Source organism: Ceraceosorus guamensis (assembly GCF_003144195.1).
Source record: "Ceraceosorus guamensis strain MCA 4658 unplaced genomic scaffold IE81scaffold_63, whole genome shotgun sequence".
NCBI classification, from domain to species: Eukaryota; Fungi; Basidiomycota; class Exobasidiomycetes; order Ceraceosorales; family Ceraceosoraceae; genus Ceraceosorus; species Ceraceosorus guamensis.
Window position 1 is genome coordinate 44,886 of NW_020290058.1, and position 18,431 is coordinate 63,316.

At 55.0% G+C, this 18,431-nt stretch overlaps 9 protein-coding genes across 9 annotated transcripts; 7 read left to right on the top strand and 2 right to left on the bottom strand.

Moving 5' to 3' along the window:
- Positions 1 to 58: 58 nt before the first annotated feature.
- Positions 59 to 649, top strand: IE81DRAFT_216659 (hypothetical protein). Its single transcript, XM_025511009.1, has one exon. The coding sequence runs from the start codon at positions 142 to 144 to the stop codon at positions 520 to 522; it is 381 nt and encodes a 126-aa protein (XP_025367725.1). The 5' UTR covers positions 59 to 141; the 3' UTR covers positions 523 to 649.
- Positions 650 to 835: 186 nt separating this feature from the next.
- On the bottom strand, positions 836 to 1,314 carry IE81DRAFT_281813 (ubiquitin; the record flags this gene model as incomplete). Its single annotated transcript, XM_025511519.1, has 2 exons — positions 836 to 869; positions 1,109 to 1,314. Coding segments are annotated over 2 exons (240 nt in total), but the record flags the coding sequence as incomplete, so codon positions are not given.
- An 801-nt stretch (positions 1,315 to 2,115) lies between these two features.
- Positions 2,116 to 3,573, top strand: IE81DRAFT_325431 (putative 40S ribosomal protein S3). Its single transcript, XM_025514504.1, has 3 exons — positions 2,116 to 2,249; positions 2,469 to 3,001; positions 3,119 to 3,573. The coding sequence occupies exons 1-3, from the start codon at positions 2,217 to 2,219 to the stop codon at positions 3,324 to 3,326; spliced, it is 774 nt and encodes a 257-aa protein (XP_025367727.1). The 5' UTR covers positions 2,116 to 2,216; the 3' UTR covers positions 3,327 to 3,573.
- A 150-nt stretch (positions 3,574 to 3,723) lies between these two features.
- On the bottom strand, positions 3,724 to 5,171 carry IE81DRAFT_325434 (putative 60S ribosomal protein L32). The gene is made up of 4 exons (XM_025514505.1): positions 5,141 to 5,171; positions 4,461 to 4,722; positions 4,239 to 4,310; positions 3,724 to 4,054 (listed from the first exon to the last, which is right to left on the bottom strand). Exons 2-4 carry the CDS (start codon positions 4,715 to 4,717, stop codon positions 3,991 to 3,993), a joined length of 393 nt encoding a protein of 130 aa, XP_025367728.1. The 5' UTR covers positions 4,718 to 4,722; positions 5,141 to 5,171; the 3' UTR covers positions 3,724 to 3,990.
- Positions 5,172 to 6,062: 891 nt separating this feature from the next.
- Positions 6,063 to 6,904, top strand: IE81DRAFT_293173 (ribosomal protein L13; the record flags this gene model as incomplete). Its single annotated transcript, XM_025511991.1, has 2 exons — positions 6,063 to 6,221; positions 6,449 to 6,904. 2 exons carry the CDS (start codon positions 6,063 to 6,065, stop codon positions 6,902 to 6,904), a joined length of 615 nt encoding a protein of 204 aa, XP_025367729.1.
- Positions 6,905 to 8,504: 1,600 nt separating this feature from the next.
- IE81DRAFT_293215 (beta and beta-prime subunits of DNA dependent RNA-polymerase) lies at positions 8,505 to 12,730 on the top strand (the record flags this gene model as incomplete). The annotated part of the gene is made up of 12 exons (XM_025511992.1): positions 8,505 to 8,549; positions 8,676 to 8,731; positions 8,800 to 8,869; positions 8,944 to 9,851; positions 9,923 to 10,323; positions 10,383 to 10,463; positions 10,534 to 11,019; positions 11,090 to 12,080; positions 12,153 to 12,283; positions 12,350 to 12,422; positions 12,501 to 12,598; positions 12,678 to 12,730. 12 exons carry the CDS (start codon positions 8,505 to 8,507, stop codon positions 12,728 to 12,730), a joined length of 3,393 nt encoding a protein of 1,130 aa, XP_025367730.1.
- Positions 12,731 to 14,944: 2,214 nt separating this feature from the next.
- On the top strand, positions 14,945 to 15,716 carry IE81DRAFT_325441 (hypothetical protein). Its single transcript, XM_025514506.1, has one exon. It carries the CDS (start codon positions 15,216 to 15,218, stop codon positions 15,705 to 15,707), a length of 492 nt encoding a protein of 163 aa, XP_025367731.1. The 5' UTR covers positions 14,945 to 15,215; the 3' UTR covers positions 15,708 to 15,716.
- A 115-nt stretch (positions 15,717 to 15,831) lies between these two features.
- IE81DRAFT_325442 (hypothetical protein) lies at positions 15,832 to 16,329 on the top strand. The gene has a single exon (XM_025514507.1). The coding sequence runs from the start codon at positions 15,965 to 15,967 to the stop codon at positions 16,268 to 16,270; it is 306 nt and encodes a 101-aa protein (XP_025367732.1). The 5' UTR covers positions 15,832 to 15,964; the 3' UTR covers positions 16,271 to 16,329.
- Positions 16,330 to 16,667: 338 nt separating this feature from the next.
- On the top strand, positions 16,668 to 18,159 carry IE81DRAFT_325443 (hypothetical protein). The gene is made up of 5 exons (XM_025514508.1): positions 16,668 to 17,174; positions 17,282 to 17,314; positions 17,423 to 17,488; positions 17,550 to 17,891; positions 17,982 to 18,159. The coding sequence occupies exons 1-4, from the start codon at positions 16,802 to 16,804 to the stop codon at positions 17,789 to 17,791; spliced, it is 714 nt and encodes a 237-aa protein (XP_025367733.1). The 5' UTR covers positions 16,668 to 16,801; the 3' UTR covers positions 17,792 to 17,891; positions 17,982 to 18,159.
- The last annotated feature ends 272 nt before the right edge of the window (positions 18,160 to 18,431 follow it).

The window sequence follows — 18,431 nt, forward strand, 5'->3', positions numbered from 1 at the left end:
AGGCAAATGTCCCTGAACATCGTCGTTTGGTCCCCGTAATCGCACGACCCTTTCTTCCAAGGTCGCGCGCGCCTTGCTGGACAACAAACGCTCACGCAAGATCCGACCCCCGAGCACACATGCAAAGCACGTCCACTCCCCATGCGGTACGCCAAGTCACCGAAGTGTGGCATGGCCTTGCTAGTCTCGCGCTTCGTTCTCGGTGTCAATCCCGTCATACCGCTGACGGAGCGATTGGCCAACAAACTTAGGAGGCGAGCCTTATCCAGCCAGACTCAGCGTGCTCCAGGTCCCAGAACAGAATCACTGACATTGAACTTGATGACACTTTCCTGCTCTGGTCGGGTCATTGAGCTGCAACTCTGCCCACTGATCGGTCAATGCAGCGGCAATGACGCGCAGATCAAGGCGATCCGGTCAGAGACACAGGTGAGGCCCTCGACGTGCAAGCGCAGCCATTCGGAGGGTCAACAAAGCGTGTTGCATAGTGTCATGCGTAATGTGCGACAGCTCATCTTCTAAGCCAACAAGATGTTACAGGTCCGAGTGCTGACAAGAAAAGTCGACATTCGCGTGATGGAAGACGTGATGGGAGTGATAACATGCAGTGAAGCCGAGTAGATCACTTCAACTTCTTCTTGACACTGTGATTTGACAACACGACACTTTCAAGGTGAGCCAGTAGTGGACGAAGAGAAGATCCATGAATTGTGACTTACCGGAGTTGAGAAGAGTGACCGCACTTCTTCTTGCGGCAGTTGGTCGCACGAGGTGGAAGACGTGCGTAGCACTTGCGGCAAATTTGCTTGTCGCAGTTGTACTTGGAGGCGAGCACCTTGAGCGAAGGCTCAATCAAACCACCGCGAAGACTGTGAATGGCGTGCGATGAGGGTGTAAGCTGCGCTGTTACAACGTCGCAGCGGCCTGTGCTTCTGAAGCATCTTTACCCTGCAGCTATGCTAGGATACAACCCTCCATCGTGCGTCCTCGGACCGTTGCACGCGAGCGTACCGGAGCGCACAGCTGACCACGTTTGGCCATGCTAAGCTTCCATCTGCGCCAACGCGTATCTCTCCATCACCCGCCACGTTCGCATGCTTGGACTCACCGGAGCACAAGGTGAAGAGTGCTCTCCTTCTGGATGTTGTAATCGGACAGAGTCCTGCCGTCCTCGAGCTGCTTGCCAGCGAAGATGAGACGTTGTTGGTCAGGAGGAATTCCCTCCTTGTCTTGGATCTTGGCCTTCACATTGTCGATCGTGTCCGAAGACTCGACCTCCAAGGTGATGGTCTTACCCGTCAGGGTCTTGACGAAAATCTGCATGCTGTTCCGAAAGCAAAAAGGATGGATTGCCGCGTGTGAGCTGTTGCGTCCAAGCAAATATCAAACATCCCATGGGAAACGTAGCAGCGATCTTAGAGCATGAAGCCGAAGTGAGCTCAATGGCCAGAAATTGGATAAAATTGGATAGGCAGAGTAGACATGCCTCTCCTGAGCCCCCACGAGATCCAGGCACGCGCTCCGAGATTGAAGCTGCCACAAGCGCTGAGACTCGTTGCTTGATCACGCCATCGCGTTTCAGGTCAAGTAGTGTCACCTGAGCGCGCTTGCAATCCCACGAAAGACGCCAGCTGCACCATTGACCCAAGCCGTACGCCATGTCGCTGTATGCCCTACCCCCTGCTGCCCTCCCTCTCTCCGGGTGGCGAAGCTGCAGTCCGCTGTCATCTGCAGTACTGAAAGCCAGCCGGCGTCGAGTCCCAATTCGTCTGGAATGCTGGACCGAATCGAGAAGAGATTGTGTGGGCGAGAGATACTCACGTTGTTGACCTTACAGAGGGGTGTCTGGGATTGCTGGATCGGTAAAGTCAGGAAGATGGAACGGCTTGGCCCAAGAGTTGGCGACACCCTTCCAGTGTCGTCTCCCGTCCTGTGACCTGCATGTATCGCCCGCAGCGTGGAAATCAAGGGACACACTCAACCACGTGGAGCGCGTTGTCCGGCTTGCTGATCAACCACAGCACGCCGCATACGTCCAGCCACGTGGCTGCAGCGCGAATGCCAGAGCGCATGCAGACCACCCGGCGCGCAGCTGCACCCCGGCAAGACAGACTTACGACCTTCTCGAACCATACTTTCGACATCACCAGCCTGGCCCATCCCATTACCACTTACCTGAAGCAACCCGTATTCACATTCATCAGAAAGTCGTCAAGATGGCATCTCACAACATTTCCAAAAAGAGAAAGGTGCGCATAAGTCGAGGATGCAGCATTGGATGGGACGTGTTGAGCAGGATTGCTGGAGGCACCGACCTGCACCAGTCCTTCCTAAGGGGCGGGGGAGTTGGCGGACAATGTCTGGCTACGAACGAGCACTTGGCGAATTCTTGGGCCTTGTCTGCCACCCTATCTGCGTGAAGGGGAACCCATCGCTGATGCCATGCCTCCGACTTCCTCCACTTGCAGTTCGTAGCGGACGGTGTCTTCGCCGCTGAGCTCGGCGAGTTCTTCACTCGCGAGCTTTCCGAGGAGGGTTACTCTGGCTGCGAAGTCCGCGTCACCCACGCCAGAACCGAGATCATCATTCGCGCCACCCACACTCAAGAGGTTCTTGGAGACAAGGGTCGCCGCATCCGCGAATTGACCGCCCTGGTTCAAAAGAGGTTCAAGTTCCCCGAAAACTCCCTCGAGCTCTACGCCGAGAAGGTCCAGAACCGTGGACTGCACGCTGTCGCTCAGTGCGAGAGCTTGCGCTACAAGCTTCTTGGCGGTCTCGCTGTGCGTCGTGCCGCTTACGGTGTCCTTCGATTCGTCATGGAGTCCGGCGCAAAGGGTTGCGAGGTCATTGTGTCTGGAAAGCTCCGCGCTGCTCGTGCCAAGAGCATGAAGTTCACCGACGGTTTCATGATCCACTCTGGTCAGCCCGTACGTGACTTCGTCGACGAGGCCGTTCGCCACGTCTTGATGAAGCAAGGTGTGCTTGGTATCAAGGTCAAGATGTGAGTAGCTTGCCACATCGCTGGTCTTCTCGGGCTTGGGGAGCAGCCACATGCATTCGCACTTGGCATTGCTGCCCGATCTCACGCTAACCCGTACGTTCTTGTGTCGTGCCCCAGCATGCACGGCTGGGACCCCGAAGGAAAGGCCGGAAAGCCGTTCCCTCTGCCCGATGCAGTCACCATCCTGGAGCCGAAGGAGGAAGCGCCCATCACTCAGCCAATTTCCGAGAGCCGTTTGCCTCAACAGCCCCAACCTGCTGCCGAGCTCGCTCCCGTCGCCGAAGGATCTGCCCCAGAGGCTCCTGCTCAAGCTGGCGCCTACTAAGCAGCCTCGCTGTTTAGCCGCACCACGAACGATGTCAATCTGACCCTTTGAATCGATTACATGGCCTTCGAGCCTCTTCTCCCCTTGGGTCCGTGTCGCCCTCTCGCCTACCCTCACAAATGATCCACACATCCACCTTGCCACTTCGATCAGCCTAGTCGCGTCGGACGACTTGGCATGTACTTGTTCACCGCACCACATTGTGCAATCTACAGAAAAGCCCAATGGGCATCCCACGACTCTTGCCCACCTGCTCAAATTCGTGCGCGTCTCGGCGATGTCATCTGAGACGACCTCGTTGGGATCGCAGCTTGCTGCGAGACTATGCCCTGATTGTCTCATTCTCAGTGCGCCTGAAAACTAAGATCAATACAATGGAGACCAGCGCACACGGCTCGCTCTCTCCTGTATTACCAGCATTGGCCACAGCGACACATGCTCGACGTGCTTACGAGGTCGCAGATCATCTGCCAGCACACTCCTGTGGCAGACCAGAATGTCGGTGAGTTGATGTGCATTGGTTTACATGATAGTCAAGCTGCTACGTGGTAGCTCATGATGCGTGGTGTAAAAGATTTTGAGATGAGTGGCCATCGACGGTAGATGCATCGCCAATGACCACCCAACAATGTGACGAGAGAGCGGACGAACACAAGAAGTACCCTTATGCCTCCTCAGAGCGGACCTTGGCTCCAGCGTTGGTGACCTTCACACCGAGGATCTTAGCCCTGAGAGATGAAGCAAGCGGGGCGATTAGCGGACACTCATCAATCGCGACACTCGCACATCAAAGATGAGCCCAATCGTCGCCTGACTTCTTGCGCATGCTTCCCAGATTGTATGTGCAAAGCTTTCCATCTAACCCTCTTCAACTCCAATCACGCCGTCTCGATAAGCGCGCTGCGCACTCACTTCTCAAGGATGTCGAGACGCTTACGGCTAGAAACGTTGTGGGCGATCTCGGCTGCAAAAGAAGCGTTGTGCCTGATTGAGTGCGAGAGATATGGTGGGGTCAGTCCATAGACTTTTCTTTTGTCGAGCAGCGCCGAGATTGTGACGTCCTGCGGCATACGCGCTCATCCAGGCGACTGCGGCTGCTAGCTAAGCCTATTCTCCCCCTCGCCCCCAACTCACATCAAGAGCAGGTCAACATCTCTAGGGTTGTGGACCAGGAATCGGCGGTAACCGTTGGGCAACAGGTGACGAGTCTTCTTGTTGCTGCCGTAACCGATCTTGGGTTGAGGAGCCGTACCACGGAAGCGTCTACGGGTAGCGCTGTCAATACCTCTCTGATGGCGGTGAGAGGTGCCAACTCGCTTGTAGCGGTCACTGTGGTGACGCTTGAAGGACTTCGTCCTCTTCTTGACGATGGGAATCTTTGTGGCGGCCATCTTGACTGGAATGGGAGGAGGCAGACATGGGTCAGCCTAGCGCGCAACCGACATACCGACAGTGACCTTCGCGAACCGAGCGACGCGCAAAGTAGCTGCTCCCGTGGACTGCTCTAATCCTGCCCCCCCCCCCGCGAGTCAGCCCGCGCACCGCACAAATATGCTACATCTCCTGTGCACCCCCCTTATCGAGATGTCTACTCTATGCTGATGAGTGTTCATCATAAAGTTTTACGCCGCTTCACGCAGTGCGGCGCTTCACGCAGTGCGGGGATTGCGTATCGTGATGGGTGCAGGCCTCCTCTTTCCCTGCGAGCATGTGCAGCGTTCCTGACCCAGCAGCTGACCACTTCGCTCGTACTCCAGAGGGGGACATGCCTGTTGTGACGTGGCGCAGATGCGGTAACGATCATTTGTACTTACAGTGTCGATGAGAGATGTGTGTGGTGTGGTGATCGTCCAGAACGATGGGCTGCGAATGTTTGGACACGATGCGGTGAGACGGAGAGGCGAAGTTCTGTTGGCCTGAATCTGACCTCGGCCGAGAGCAAGCTCTTTAGCTGCACGCCGCCCTCAGTTCTCGATTCCCCTCAGCGCGGCTGGCCAAGAGCTGCGGCCGCTCCTGTGAGTCGCGGCGCATGATCAGTGCTCTTTTCCCGCGCGAGTACTGGGTCTCGCGCAGGCGCGGCGCGCGCATTTTCGCTCGCGTGGCACAGGATCACATCTGGGGCTTGCGTCGCGCCAGAGCTGAGAAGACGTCGGTCGCACTGACAACGCTTTGTCGTTTGAGCGAGCACGCCGAACCAGCGTCCAGTCGACTCACCTTCTCTTCCCAATACATCCTCAAGACAACATTCAAATACACCCCAATCGTCCTATCTTCGGTTAGTATTTTCTACAAATCTCATCGCGGTATTCGCAAGGGCAGCGGAGTTTTCTGCTTGTACCTTTCGAGCAGGCCATTCTTCCGCTACAGGCTCGACAATCTGGCGATTGGTCGGAGCGCTCGCCCAGGACTATTGGCGGAGAAAGGAGGGAAGAAAGGTGGAGATGTGGCTAGCCAGGCTCGCGCAGAGGTGTTCGAATGCTTGCAGTGCCGTGCTACAGCTGCGGGAGGGTGCTCAGAGATGGCGCTGGGTATGAGCACGACTTGGGCAATTTCTCTGCTGCGAGATGGAGAGCAGCCTGGCGAGGGAGAGGCAGAAACCCAAATGAAGGTCCGCGAGCATCACAGGCCGTTGGCGCCCCGAGTTCCGTGTAAAGAATTGGCAAGCGCTTGGTCAATCTTGGCGTGGAGGAGCGAAGCTGACTCCATTTACCTTACGCCTTTGCGCTCTGTTCAGCAATGGCGAGCTTCAGCAACAAGCCGGTCGTCGTTGACGCCAAGGGTCACCTTCTTGGTCGCTTGGCTAGCACTCTCGCCAAGCAGGCTCTATCTGGACAAAAAGTCGTTGTCGTTCGATGCGAGGAGATCAACGTCAGCGGTAGCTTTTTCAGAAACAAGGTGAGTATCGATGACCATCGACTGGAACACAAGGCTGGGTGTGTAAAGCCGGCGGTCGCTAGTCGGAGACCACGATCAGCCTGAGATTGGTAGATATGCCACTTTCAGACGCGACGGGCGAAAGGCAGTCGCCGGCTCACTGCTACTGGCGGCTATCCATCACTTTTGGTGCTACTGATGTCCCCAAATCAAACGTTCCGCTGACCGACACTCCTCTCGATCTGCAGCTGAAGTACGGGGCGTACCTGCACAGAAGACACTTGACCAACCCGACGAGGTCTGGTCCCTTCCACGAGCGTGCACCTTCTCGCATCCTCTACAAGGCCATCCGCGGAATGGTCCCCCACAAGACTCAGCGTGGTGCCAAGGCTTTGGAGCGCTTGAAGTTGTTCGAGGGTGTCCCTCCTCCTTACGACCGCACCAAGCGCCTGGTGATTCCCGGTGCGCTGCGAGTGCTCCGCTTGAAGCAAGGCCGCAAATTCGCAACCATCAAGCGTCTCAGCTCAGAGTTTGGATGGAAGTACGCAGACGTCATCGACAAGCTGGAGGCCAAGCGCAAGGTCAAGGGTCAGGCTTACCATGCACGCAAGGTTGCACTTACCAAGAAGAAGGCAAGCGCTGCCACCAACGCGGGTGAGGCTCTCAAGCCCGTCAACGAGAAGCTGGCCGTGTACGGCCTGTAAGCCAGCACGTCAGCTTGCACTCCCTCGTTATATTGCTTTCGACTACTCGTTGCCCTTCACGCATTCCACCAAGCCCAGCAGCTCTCCAGCAGACCACTTGAGAGCGACATGTACACTTCTTGAGCTGCATATCCCTCACAGCTTGCAGTACGGCTCATGAGCATATACGCACCCTCCCAAAAAGACATATGCACATCATCAGAGACCTGATCTCAACAGACTTGTGTCAAAGCCCGGCCCAAATGGTCGAATTGTTCATTCAGTCACACATGCTCTTGACCAGTCGCACGTGGGTCTGGTTTGCGTCGACGGTTGTTTGAGATCAAAATCGCCATTCGTGGTTGTCAGCGTGCAACGCCGTAGCGCGCATCGAGAAGCAGCGAACGAGAGTGGACATCTGTGCTGAGCAAAAGGTGGAGTACAAATCACAATCGTGAAGGGTCACCGGCTGGCTGAGGCCGGGCTACGAAAACGAATGCAATCATCGACTGCGTAGGTGGATCGGTGCAGTTGTGGAAGTGCTGCAGCTTGCACTACTGCAAGGGAGGCGCACAATGGCACCTCCGATGTCATTGCGAGGCCATGGCCAGCTATGTGAAAGTCGGACTCACCGGTCTTGGCTGAGCCCAGCCTAGGAAGTCAGGAATGACCTTCGAGTTGATCATCTTGAGGTGAGCAGGCGGACAAGGAAGCTCAAAAGGCCGATTGATGCGTTCTCTAAGCTGCCAAACATGTTGGATGAGGGCGGGTGGCCCCGTAGCATGGCGAGAAGGTTGAGAGCAGCACGCACGCACGCATACACGCACGTGACGTCGAGGCGCGTTCAGGCTGGCGCGGTGCAAAGCTCAAAAAAGTCGCTGGTCAGAGTCATGAGTCTTTGAGTCTTGAGTCTTGAGTCAGGCCGGTTCGAGTCTTCAAAATGACGAAATGAGTTGTGAATGAAATGCAGGACCCCGTTTCGGCGCTTCGTAAAGTCACTCAAAGCTTCTGCTACCTCCTCGCTGCTTTCTGCAAGGCTTGCCAGTGCATTCAGGGCAGAAAGGGATCAAGTATGCCGCCCAGAGTCAAGCCAGCTCCTGCAACAGCCAGGAGGAGGGGTCGTGGTGCTGCAGACGTAGAGTCTGAGGTGGCGAGCGAGATTGCGAACGACGGCGAAGCTTCTTCATCCGCCACATCCCCTTCTCCTAAACAGCCAGCATCCATCTCTGCCACCAATTTAGCTCGCAATCACGCTGCGCATACTCATGGTTTCTACGCATCAGGACCCGGATCGGCGGCTTTCACTTCTGCTTCTAGCTCGAGGCTGATAGATCGGCAGCTTGATCCATCGCGTTATGAAGATGTCTCGATGGACGATGACTTTTGGTCAAGGTACGCTGGCGCTGCTGAAGACAACAGTGGGGCCGCGATGGACGTGGACGGGCAAGGCATGGGAATAGGAGGAGAGTACGAGCTGGATGCTCACGGCAAAAAGTACAGACCTGGCGAGATCGAGGCATTACCTCCAGGCATGAACAAAGCGCCGGGCAGCGTGCTGGAGATGGCTGAAGCTATGGGCTTGTCCAAATCGGGCGTCAAGGAGGATCTGCAACATATGCTCATGAAAGGTGGCAAAGGCCTCACTGATCCCATCAAGAGCGTCGAGGTGAGTTGGCTCGGACGGGCGGCACCGTACCTTTCTGTGTGCTTCGCTGGAGGAGATGCGCGGCCAAGTACGCGCTGCTTCCAATTGTCATGGCTGACCCCACTCCCTACCATCGTCGTTCTCAAGGACAAATGGGAGCTGCTACCAGCCTTCTTGAAAGTCAAAGGGCTCGTCAAGCAACAGTGAGTTGCGAATGCGCCCACCTTGTGCACTCGTCACCCTCGCTGACTTGCCTTCTCGACCACAACAGCATCGACTCTTTTAATTACTTTGTGGACAAAGACCTCAAGGCGATCATCAAGGCCAACGAAAGGGTCACTGTGAGCATGCCACGAGGAAGTCTGCTTGCTTGCGTCCGCCGATTGCGCTCATGTCGCTCGCCGCCCATCCGCAGTCCGATGTCGATCCGCGATTTTTCTTGAAATACACCGACATTCACGTCGGGACACCGGAGAGGACAGACGCGGACACTTCATCCAAAGCGATTTACCCGCACGAATGCCGGTTACGGGATATGACGTATAGCGCACCCATCTTTGTCAGCATAGAGTACCTGCGTGGCAACAAGATCATCCGGAGAAAGGGCGTCAATATCGGTAAGCTGCCCATCATGCTTCGCAGCAACAAATGTCACCTTTCGCAGGCTAGGGAAAAAGACCTTGCTCGCATGAACGAGTGCCCATTAGATCCCGGCGGCTACTTTGTGGTCAAGGGTACCGAAAAGGTCATCCTGGTCCAAGAGCAGCTTAGCAAGAACCGCATCATCGTCGAGGCCGATCCAAAGAAAGGTATAGTCACGGCCTCAGTGACCAGCTCCACGCACGAACGCAAATCGAAGTCTCACGTGCAGTCAAAGAATGGCAAAATTTTCCTCAAGCACAACTCGATCACTGACGATGTGCCTATCGTCATTGCTTTCAAGGCGATGGGTATCACGTCCGACAAGGAGATTTTGCAGCTTGCCGCTGGGCATGACGAGACTTTTAAGGAAGCTTTTGCGATCAATTTGGAGGAAGCCTCTAGACTTGGCGTCTTTACGCGCATGCAAGCTCTCAACTACATCGGAAGCAGAGTCAAGAAGAGTCCAAGGAGGCAAGGCATGTCCCAGATGCAGAGACCGATTCACGAGGAAGCCTTGGAAGCGCTTGCCAATGTCGTCATGACTCACGTGGCCGTCGAGAGGCTCAACTTCAGACCGAAGGCAATCTATGTCGCCACGATGGTCCGACGCGTGCTTATGGCCATGCAAAACGAGAAGCTTGTCGATGATCGAGACTACGTCGGGAACAAGCGTCTCGAATTGTGAGTTGCCTTGGCTTTCCGAGATCGTGCTGGTGATTGATCCTGCTCATACGAGCGCAATCCCACCGCAGGGCTGGACAATTGCTCTCTTTGCTGTTCGAAGATCTGTTCAAGAAATTCAATTCAGATCTCAAGATGAACATCGATAAAGTACTTCGCAAGCCCAACAGGACGACGGAATTTGATGCGTACAATCAGCTCTCCTTTCACGGCGACTCCATCAGCCAAGGCTTCATTAGAGCCATCTCCACTGGGACATGGAGCTTGAAACGTTTCAAGATGGAGCGAGCCGGCGTGACCCACGTGTTGAGCAGACTATCTTTCATCGCTGCGCTGGGTATGATGACGCGCATCAGCTCTCAATTCGAAAAGACGAGAAAGGTCTCTGGGCCACGTGCACTCCAGCCTAGTCAGTGGGGTATGCTTTGCCCTTCAGATACTCCGGAAGGCGAATCTTGCGGTCTAGTCAAGAGTGAGTTCTGTCAAAGAGCCAGGCAAGAACAGGATGCTCATTTCCGCCACTTCCCGCAGACTTGGCCCTAATGACTCACATCACCACCGACGTTGAAGAGGAGCCAATTTTCAAAGTGGCAATCATGCTAGGCGTCGAAGGTAAGATGCAGACTTCACTTAATTCTGTGCAGGAGAGGTTGCTGACAAACGGCACTCATATCTTCTTCAGACGTAAGCATGATCAGCGGTGCAGAGCTTTACCGAGACGACACGTACTTGGTGTTCGTCAATGGTACTGTGCTTGGTGTCACCCGCTTCCCGGTGCGGTTTGTCACAGCCTTCCGGCGTCTTCGACGTGCAGGAAGATTCTCAGAATTCGTCAGCATCTACACCAACAGTCACCATCGCTCCGTCCACATCGCCTCGGATGGTGGTCGCATTTGCAGACCAATGATCATCGTCGAAAATGGACAATCAAGGGTCACTTCGCAGCACATCAGGGAGCTCAAAGCGAAAACGCGAACCTTTGACGATTGCCTTAGAGACGGATTGATCGAATATCTGGACGTCAACGAAGAGAATGACTCGTATATTGCGCTGTACGAAAACGAGATGACCAGCTCGACTACTCACCTGGAGATCGAGCCATTCACGTTGCTTGGCGCAGTAGCGGGTCTCATTCCCTATCCGCACCACAATCAGTCACCTCGTAATAGTGAGTTTGCGAATGAGTGCTGTAGTTAGGTTCGAGTCGATACTCAAAGCACTCTCTCTTTCTGGTGCAGCGTATCAATGTGCCATGGGTAAACAAGCGATCGGTGCCATAGCATACAATCAGCTCAACAGAATCGACACGCTGCTCTACCTGATGGTGTATCCTCAAAAGCCTATGGTCAAGACCAAGACCATCGAGCTCATCGGCTATGACAAGCTGCCCGCAGGCCAGAATGCGATGGTGGCGGTGATGTCCTACTCTGGCTACGATATCGAGGACGCATTGGTCTTGAACAAAGCTTCTTTGGACCGGGGTTTCGGGAGATGCCAGGTGCTCAGGAAGCAGACTGTCCAATTGAGAAAGTATCCAAACGGCACTTACGATCGCATCGCGGATGCGCCCGTTGACGATGCCGGTGAACGACTGAAGCGTTACACGACACTGGGCGTCGACGGCATCAGCGGAGTTGGAGAAGCTGTCAACGAGCAAGATATCATCGTCAACAAACAGACACCAGCAAATGCCAACGACAACTCCGCAGCTGCGTACTCTAGCAATTCAACCGAGTACCGCAATGCACCGATCACCTACAAGAATCGGGTACCTTCCTACGTCGACCAGGTGTTGATGACAGATGCTGATGCGGACTGCACTATTGTCAAGGTCTTACTGCGTCAGACAAGGCGACCAGAGCTTGGTGACAAGTTTTCATCACGTCACGGTCAGAAGGGAGTATGTGGACTGATCGTGGACCAGGCAGACATGCCGTTCACAGACCAGGGCATCAACCCGGACGTCATCATGAACCCACACGGTTTCCCGTCGCGTATGACGGTTGGCAAGATGATCGAGCTGCTCGCCGGAAAGGCGGGCGTCGTTACCGGCTCTTTGCAGTACGGTACTGCTTTTGGCGGCAGCAAAGTGGAGGATGTGTCTCGCTTGCTCATCGAAAATGGCTACAGCTATGGCGGCAAAGACTTTCTGACAAGTGGCATCTCAGGAGAGCCTCTCGAAGCGTACGTCTACTTCGGTCCAATCTACTATCAGAAGCTCAAACACATGTGAGTCAATGCCAAGAGATCGCGTGGCGCTCTTAAGACAGATTCTAACCGCGGACGTGACGTATCTGCCAGGGTCATGGACAAGATGCACGCTCGTGCGCGCGGACCTCGAGCGAATCTTACGCGCCAGCCGACCGAAGGTCGTTCCCGCGACGGAGGCCTTCGTCTGGGAGAGATGGAGCGTGATTGCTTGATCGCTTATGGTGAGACATGTTAGGTTACAGAGACCTGGTTCGGGCGCCCTTGCTGACTCGTCTCGCCGCGACAAGGTGCGACGCAATTGCTGCTCGAGCGCCTGATGATAAGCTCGGACGCCTTTGTGGTCAACATTTGCCAAAGATGGTGAGCGAAGTGATGCGTGCGATTCTCTCAAGGTCGAAGTTGCTGACACTTCGCCATGGACGACGATCTGCCGGTCAGTGGCCTGATCGGCTACAACGGCTACTGCAAGTACTGTCGCTCATCGAAAGAGGTCGTGAACGTGACTGTGCCGTATGCCACAAAACTTCTGATCAATGGTGAGGATAGCTTCATTCGAGACGAAAATTGGAGCGTTTGCCATCAGCTAATCATACCTGCTCTCCATTAAAACTTTAGAGCTCATGGCGATGCAAATTGTGCCACGTCTGGTGCTAGAGGACGCTCTATGAGTCATTAGCATTTTCTCAGCTGGATGCATCCCTCCCTTCTCCCTTCTCCCTTCTCCCTTCTCCCTCTCTCCTCTCGTTCCTTACTCAGGCCCCGCTGTACTTTTGCCGTCGGTAGCATGCAACATCGCCGACACCTCCACAATAGATAGCTTTGTGAGCTCAACGCTCGCTCGGGTGGTCAGCCATGCACGTGCGGGCAGCTATAGCTGCAAGTGAGAACAGCGTGGCGCAGGTTGGTGAACGCTACTTACTGCTTGCTTGCTTATTCAGACTCGTGGCCCCGATCGAGTGCATCCCCGCCGACGCAATCACGAATGCTCAAGCTTCTACACCGACTGCCACCGTCTGCAGACTCAACCGACCGCCGCGATGCATTCGTCCAAGATGAATCCAAGCCCCCTTCTTGGCTGTTTCACCATCATCAGCAGCCTCTCGCAACGCCAAAATATCGTGCGAGACTGCTATTCTTGGCATGATCCAGACTGTTGACCGCAAACACCGCGGCGTCTATGCCTCTTTTTGATCTTGTCCACGGGCATTCGAGACGGGATCAATTTGACTCTGACCTCTCGCTCCGCCTTTGATACAGCATTGCCTATAGCTGCCATGCATCCACCATTCAAGATTCCTCGTGAATATTTGCGGTGCAATCACGAATATTTTGGCGCAAGGACAAGGTAGCGGTAGCTACATACCATAGCAATTTAAAGGCCGCACGTGGGGCGTTGCGGGCAGCAATGCGGCACGTCTGATTTTCATGCTGCTGCACCATCACGCCCCTTTACCCGCGCGCGGCGAGCCTTTATTAAACCCAAAATTCGCTCAGCCGCATGCACGCGCGCGGACGCCACGGACTACGAATCAATCAAGGGTCTGGATGAGTTGACGGCCCGCGCGCGCTCCTCTCCTGCTGATGGCGGATGTTTGCCTCGCCCCAACACACAACAATTTGATCAGCGCAGTCGCATACATGGTCTGCTAGCTACGACACCATTTCATATGAGACCTACGATTCGTTGGCGCCTACTGCAGCAGGAGCATCAGGAGCACAAGTGCCAGTCGTGCACGGTCCTCGAGCCGCGAGGACTTGAGGCAAAGAGACGATGAGGCGATTCCGGAGGCCTTCCTGAAATGAGAAGCACGGACCATGGCGATTCAGCTCGACACCGGTGAAATTGGCGGCAGAACGAGCAGCGAGGGGACAGCTGCGGATATGCAGGCCTCTTGGGGGGGGAGGGGGATCAGGTGGCAGCCCGTCGGACGCAACCCTGGCCAGTGGCCCCGAGCGATGGGGCTTCATCAACAATCACGAATGTCCAGCTGTTAATGAATCACCAATGAAGCCTTGGCTTGAATAGATTGGGTCTAGCTTGTGAGCAGAGCTTGGCTTTCCAGTGACCCATCCATGCATCTCATTCAAGATTGCTTTCGTACCGAATAAGCGCCGACCAGATTGCTCACGATACCACACAGTTCAAAGCGTTGCACCTTCGACATCATCCATCGCCTTTCCGACTGCAGCACGCAACTCAGACTCGACTCGTGACTCATCACTCTTGATTGTTGCTCATTGAGAAAGTCTAGAGTTGCAGCAGCAGCAGGTCCTGTACAGACAGACCACCGCTCGTCCGACGCCGTGACTGACCGCCTATATAGCCACACCTCGCACAGCGATCGAGACTCGCGGGCGCTGCCAAGCCCTGCCATTTGAGTCGCTCGAGTCACTTCAGCCCTCGCGGTGCGCGACTGACTGCGCAAGCTTTTGCTTATTTCGACGTTCTCTGAAGCAGCGCGCGCACCAGCACAGCCAAAGTTCAATCGCAATCGCAAGCGCAGTTCTGAGTCTTGAGTCGCAGTCACAGTGAAACTCGCCATCACTGTGACTGCATGGATCACACGCATGTCCACCAGCCACAGGAGCACGCACCGCCATACTGGTCACTCGTGACTACTACTGCTATACAGCTGCCCGCTCGCTGCTTCTTCGCCAAGGCCTTCCCTGGTCACACGGCCTGTCTTTCAATCTTCTCTTCGCCATCACACGCAAGACTCTGACGCTCCCACCAACGTGAGTCAAGAGTCGTGAGTGTGCATGCGTGTAGCGTTGCGCGTGCTCTTGAGTCATTCGTGATTGTGAGTTCATTTCACGATTGTGTGCAGCCACCTACGAAGTGCCAAGCTCTCATCAACAGAAGCTTGCTCAACTCTTCAAAGAATCTGTCACTCACTGCGTGGTCACTCAGTGTACGCACTCGAGCTCACCACTGACGTTTCTGCTGACGTGGCCGGCCTGCGCTCGCTATCGAGGGCGCATCGGCTTGTTTGGATCTCAAGACCTCGCCTTCAAAAGGGCGCACTCGGTCGCTTACATCCACCTCGTTGCTCACCAGCACTCGTCTGACAACGAATACCAACAGCACACACGTGCACACTATACCGGTCTGCTTCAGTGAACTGCAACTCCCCCCCCCTCAAGATCCGCAAAATGCTCTCCCGCCTAGTCAAGCTCTTTCCATCGGCTTTGCGCGGCTTTCAGACTCAGGCGCCCTTGCAAGTAGCACCTACCTTGGCATCTCTAACCCCAGCTTCTCTGACCATCGGTTCCTCTGTCATCGATGTCGTATCTTTTACTGGTCCAGCTCGTCCGTTGCGTCGAGTAGGCATGATGCCTCTGCCCAACAACCGCATCTCAACTTCCTTTGCAGACCAATTCAGCGCTTCAAAGCCGAGCATGCGCATGCACACCATCTCCGAGCCCGGCACTTCGAAAGCCGAGGAGGTGTCCAAGTCTGCTAGAGCCGCTGAAACGATCGAGCATACCAACGAGGTCACAAACAATGTCGAGTCCGCCGTTTCGAAGGTGGAAACGTCAGTACAGACTCATCACGATGACCTACGTCAAGCGCTCGAGCCTGGATCCATCATCAAGTCCGGTTCGCACGAGACCGGTTTTGGTCGTCTGGGCGAGTCAGCTTGATTATACGCAGTAAGTTTGACGTCAGACGCTAGGTGAGGGTCCTGGCTCCGCTCGCAGTCTCTGCGCCCAGCTCTTTCCCTTGGATCGCGTCCATACTGACTCGATCATCGACCCCTTCGTGCAGCCCAAGCGACGCATATCACCTTCATGGAGCGACGACGACGACGACTTTTTCACATGTGCTCCGTGCCTATTTGCGGGGTCGCAACTCTTCACAAATCATCAAGAAGCAGAAGATCATTCACCGATCTGACTGGATGGGGCTTTTGCTGCTGCACACCAGCGTGCGACTTCGCTGCTGCGCCACAAGGGCAATGGCAATACACAAGCAGGCCTCCACACTCAGCAGCAATGCTCCGAGCTACTCACACTGCAGTCTTCTGAGTTCATCATCGGCTCGACGAAGCCTTTGTCTCCTCGCCCCCCATTCACCTCCAAGACAGCTATCCAAGATTGGCACCAAAGCCATTGTAATGTCACTTCGTTTGGCTCGGCCTAATCAACTGCTGTGTAGCGTAGACGGTGGCCAAGCTTTGAAACAGAGCAAGGTGTGCATCATGTAGCGCTTTATGAAGGGCATCAAGCTGGAGTGGTCAAGACATGGTTGTCGAGCAAGTCAAGCATTGTCTACCTGCTTCAACGTGCATGGTCGTATATCGCTCGAAACGCACGGATGCTTCCTGTCTGCTCTGCAACCGCAGTCACGAGTGGCTGAAGGGATGACTTGCACGCACGCGCGAATGGATGCGAAGCGCCGCGGGGCGTAGTTGTAAGTGCGTGGGATCGTTGCGAGCGGAATTGAGGCACTTGTACTCAGGTCTTGGAATCGTGACTCGCAGCTAGACTTCAAGTCGATGCTATTCGTCAGCCCCAGCCCGCTTTGAAGCTTTGACTTGGCTAAGGAAAGCAAGCCATTCAAATTTGAGTCAACATCTACGGTTCCTGCTTGCACGTACCAGACCCATTCGAAAATCACACGAGTACAGGAGCTCGTGCGTGCAAATTAATTGCTTTGATGCATTCGTCTCACACCAACGTCACACTCAACCATGCACTCACCAAACCTCTGATCCGCGAACGCGTGGAGCGCACGCATGCACGCAGCATCTCGCTACGTGTCATCATCAAACTTCGTTGACAATCACTCGACATTTGCTGCGAAGCCAGCAGCTCATTCAAAAACGACACACATACAGTCGCATGACCCGTGTCGTAACCGCATCGACATGCTCTCCACGGCAGCACCATCAATGCAAATCGCAACAGCACCAGGTGAACCCTTCTCATCAAGCGTCTTCTTTTCGCCACGGTCGTCCACATCCGCGCATCCACTGTATGGCTCCATCCGGCACCCCAACGACTCGCAGATCACCACCATGTGGGCGTTGCCGATATGCTTCGCAGTCATCCTGATCGCCGGCAATCTCAAAGGCTTGGCCATCCTCATGTATCCCTTCAAGATGTGGGGTGAGTGCCAAGAAGACGCAGCTTATATGGCGCCAAAAGTGCAGCTATAGCCATTGCAGTGCTCGGCTGGCTCACTCACCGAGCCACGCTGTGCCATGTCCACGCAGCGAATCTTACCCACGAAATGTTCCACGTCATGGGTGGGTCCGAGTGTTGAAAGTTGCAACGTGCAGTGAAAAGGCAGAGAGACCTGCGGTGTCGGGCACTGCAACATACTCTCTAATCGCACGTCTTGCTTCGCTTCGAAGCGGCCATCCTCAGCGGAGGAACAGTTCACTCAATTGCCATCGACCCCGAAAGAGGCGCCATATCCGGTGCGTGGGTAGTAGGGCTCACGCAAGGCCAAGTCACTTCTTACGTGTTCTTGCACCACAGGAATGACTGGCGGCAACCCGGTGTTGACGCTCGCTGCAGGCTATTTTGGTAGCACTCTTTTTGGCGCAGCGCTGATCTTTTGCTCTTTCGACATCAGAGCCAGCAAGATTGCATATCTGGCCACCGTGGCCATTTGGATTCCCGTCGCTTGGTTCGGGCTGACATGGTGCGTGGTGCGTGCAGTGATGCATGCTTCTGCATGGCTCTGGCAGTGGGCAGCCAGCAATCGTCGGTGTCTCTAGCGCACTGAAAGTGGCTCCGTGCGACGTGGCGGCCCACTCGTCTCTAGGGCGCGCATCAGGATAGCAATCATCGTTGGTCTGTCCATCGGTCTTTGGTTTAGTGAGTCTGTGGCTCTTTGTTCGCCCCACGATGCTGCGAAAAGAAAGAGTTCAATGGGTTTTTGACCCGGCCCCACAACCTCCACCGCAGTCGACCACGCTTCGCCCCTGAGGTTCTACATCCTCTTTATGGGCGTACTCAGCGCTTTTTACGTGGTGTGGGATTGCGTCGACGAGTGAGCGATGCTTGCACACTACGTTGGCCCCTTGCCAGCTCATACTCGCTTCGACTTGCCACTCCAGCTTCGTCTTTCGAAAGGCAAACGATTCCGACGCGATGCTTTACGCCAGATTGTGTCTTCCCAGCGCACACGGTGAGTCTGACCCAAGTCATGTCTTGAGCTGCAACATTGCAGCATAAGACGTGTTTGCCCGGTTTGCCCCAGGCGCTGTCTCCAAAAGCTAGACTTTGCTGATCCGCAACCATCACACTGCAGGCTGGGCTTTCATTTGGCTGGTGTTCTCAGCAGGCTGCGTCGCTTTGGCAATCCTAGGCGGTATGTAGCGAGGATGCATATCACCAGAAGCGACAGGAGCGGGC

Bases quoted from the DNA above. Each gene is read 5' to 3' on its own strand.
- IE81DRAFT_216659 (XM_025511009.1), top strand. From the start codon at position 142: ATGCGGTACGCCAAGTCACCGAAGTGTGGCATGGCCTTGCTAGTCTCG.
- IE81DRAFT_325431 (XM_025514504.1), top strand. From the start codon at position 2,217: ATGGCATCTCACAACATTTCCAAAAAGAGAAAG. The intron at 2,250-2,468 runs GTGCGCATAAGT...CTCCACTTGCAG, and splicing joins ACATTTCCAAAAAGAGAAAG to TTCGTAGCGGACGGTGTCTT. The intron at 3,002-3,118 runs GTGAGTAGCTTG...GTCGTGCCCCAG, and splicing joins CTTGGTATCAAGGTCAAGAT to CATGCACGGCTGGGACCCCG.
- IE81DRAFT_325434 (XM_025514505.1), bottom strand. From the start codon at position 4,717: ATGGCCGCCACAAAGATTCCCATCGTCAAGAAGAGGACGAAGTCCTTC. The intron at 4,311-4,460 runs GTGAGTTGGGGG...GCACTCAATCAG, and splicing joins GATGTTGACCTGCTCTTGAT to GCACAACGCTTCTTTTGCAG. The intron at 4,055-4,238 runs GTGAGTGCGCAG...TTCATCTCTCAG, and splicing joins CGTCTCGACATCCTTGAGAA to GGCTAAGATCCTCGGTGTGA.
- IE81DRAFT_325441 (XM_025514506.1), top strand. From the start codon at position 15,216: ATGCTCTCCCGCCTAGTCAAGCTCTTTCCATCGGCTTTGCGCGGCTTT.
- IE81DRAFT_325442 (XM_025514507.1), top strand. From the start codon at position 15,965: ATGGGGCTTTTGCTGCTGCACACCAGCGTGCGACTTCGCTGCTGCGCC.
- IE81DRAFT_325443 (XM_025514508.1), top strand. From the start codon at position 16,802: ATGCACGCAGCATCTCGCTACGTGTCATCATCAAACTTCGTTGACAAT. The intron at 17,315-17,422 runs GTGGGTCCGAGT...TTCGCTTCGAAG, and splicing joins CGAAATGTTCCACGTCATGG to CGGCCATCCTCAGCGGAGGA. The intron at 17,489-17,549 runs GTGCGTGGGTAG...CTTGCACCACAG, and splicing joins CGAAAGAGGCGCCATATCCG to GAATGACTGGCGGCAACCCG.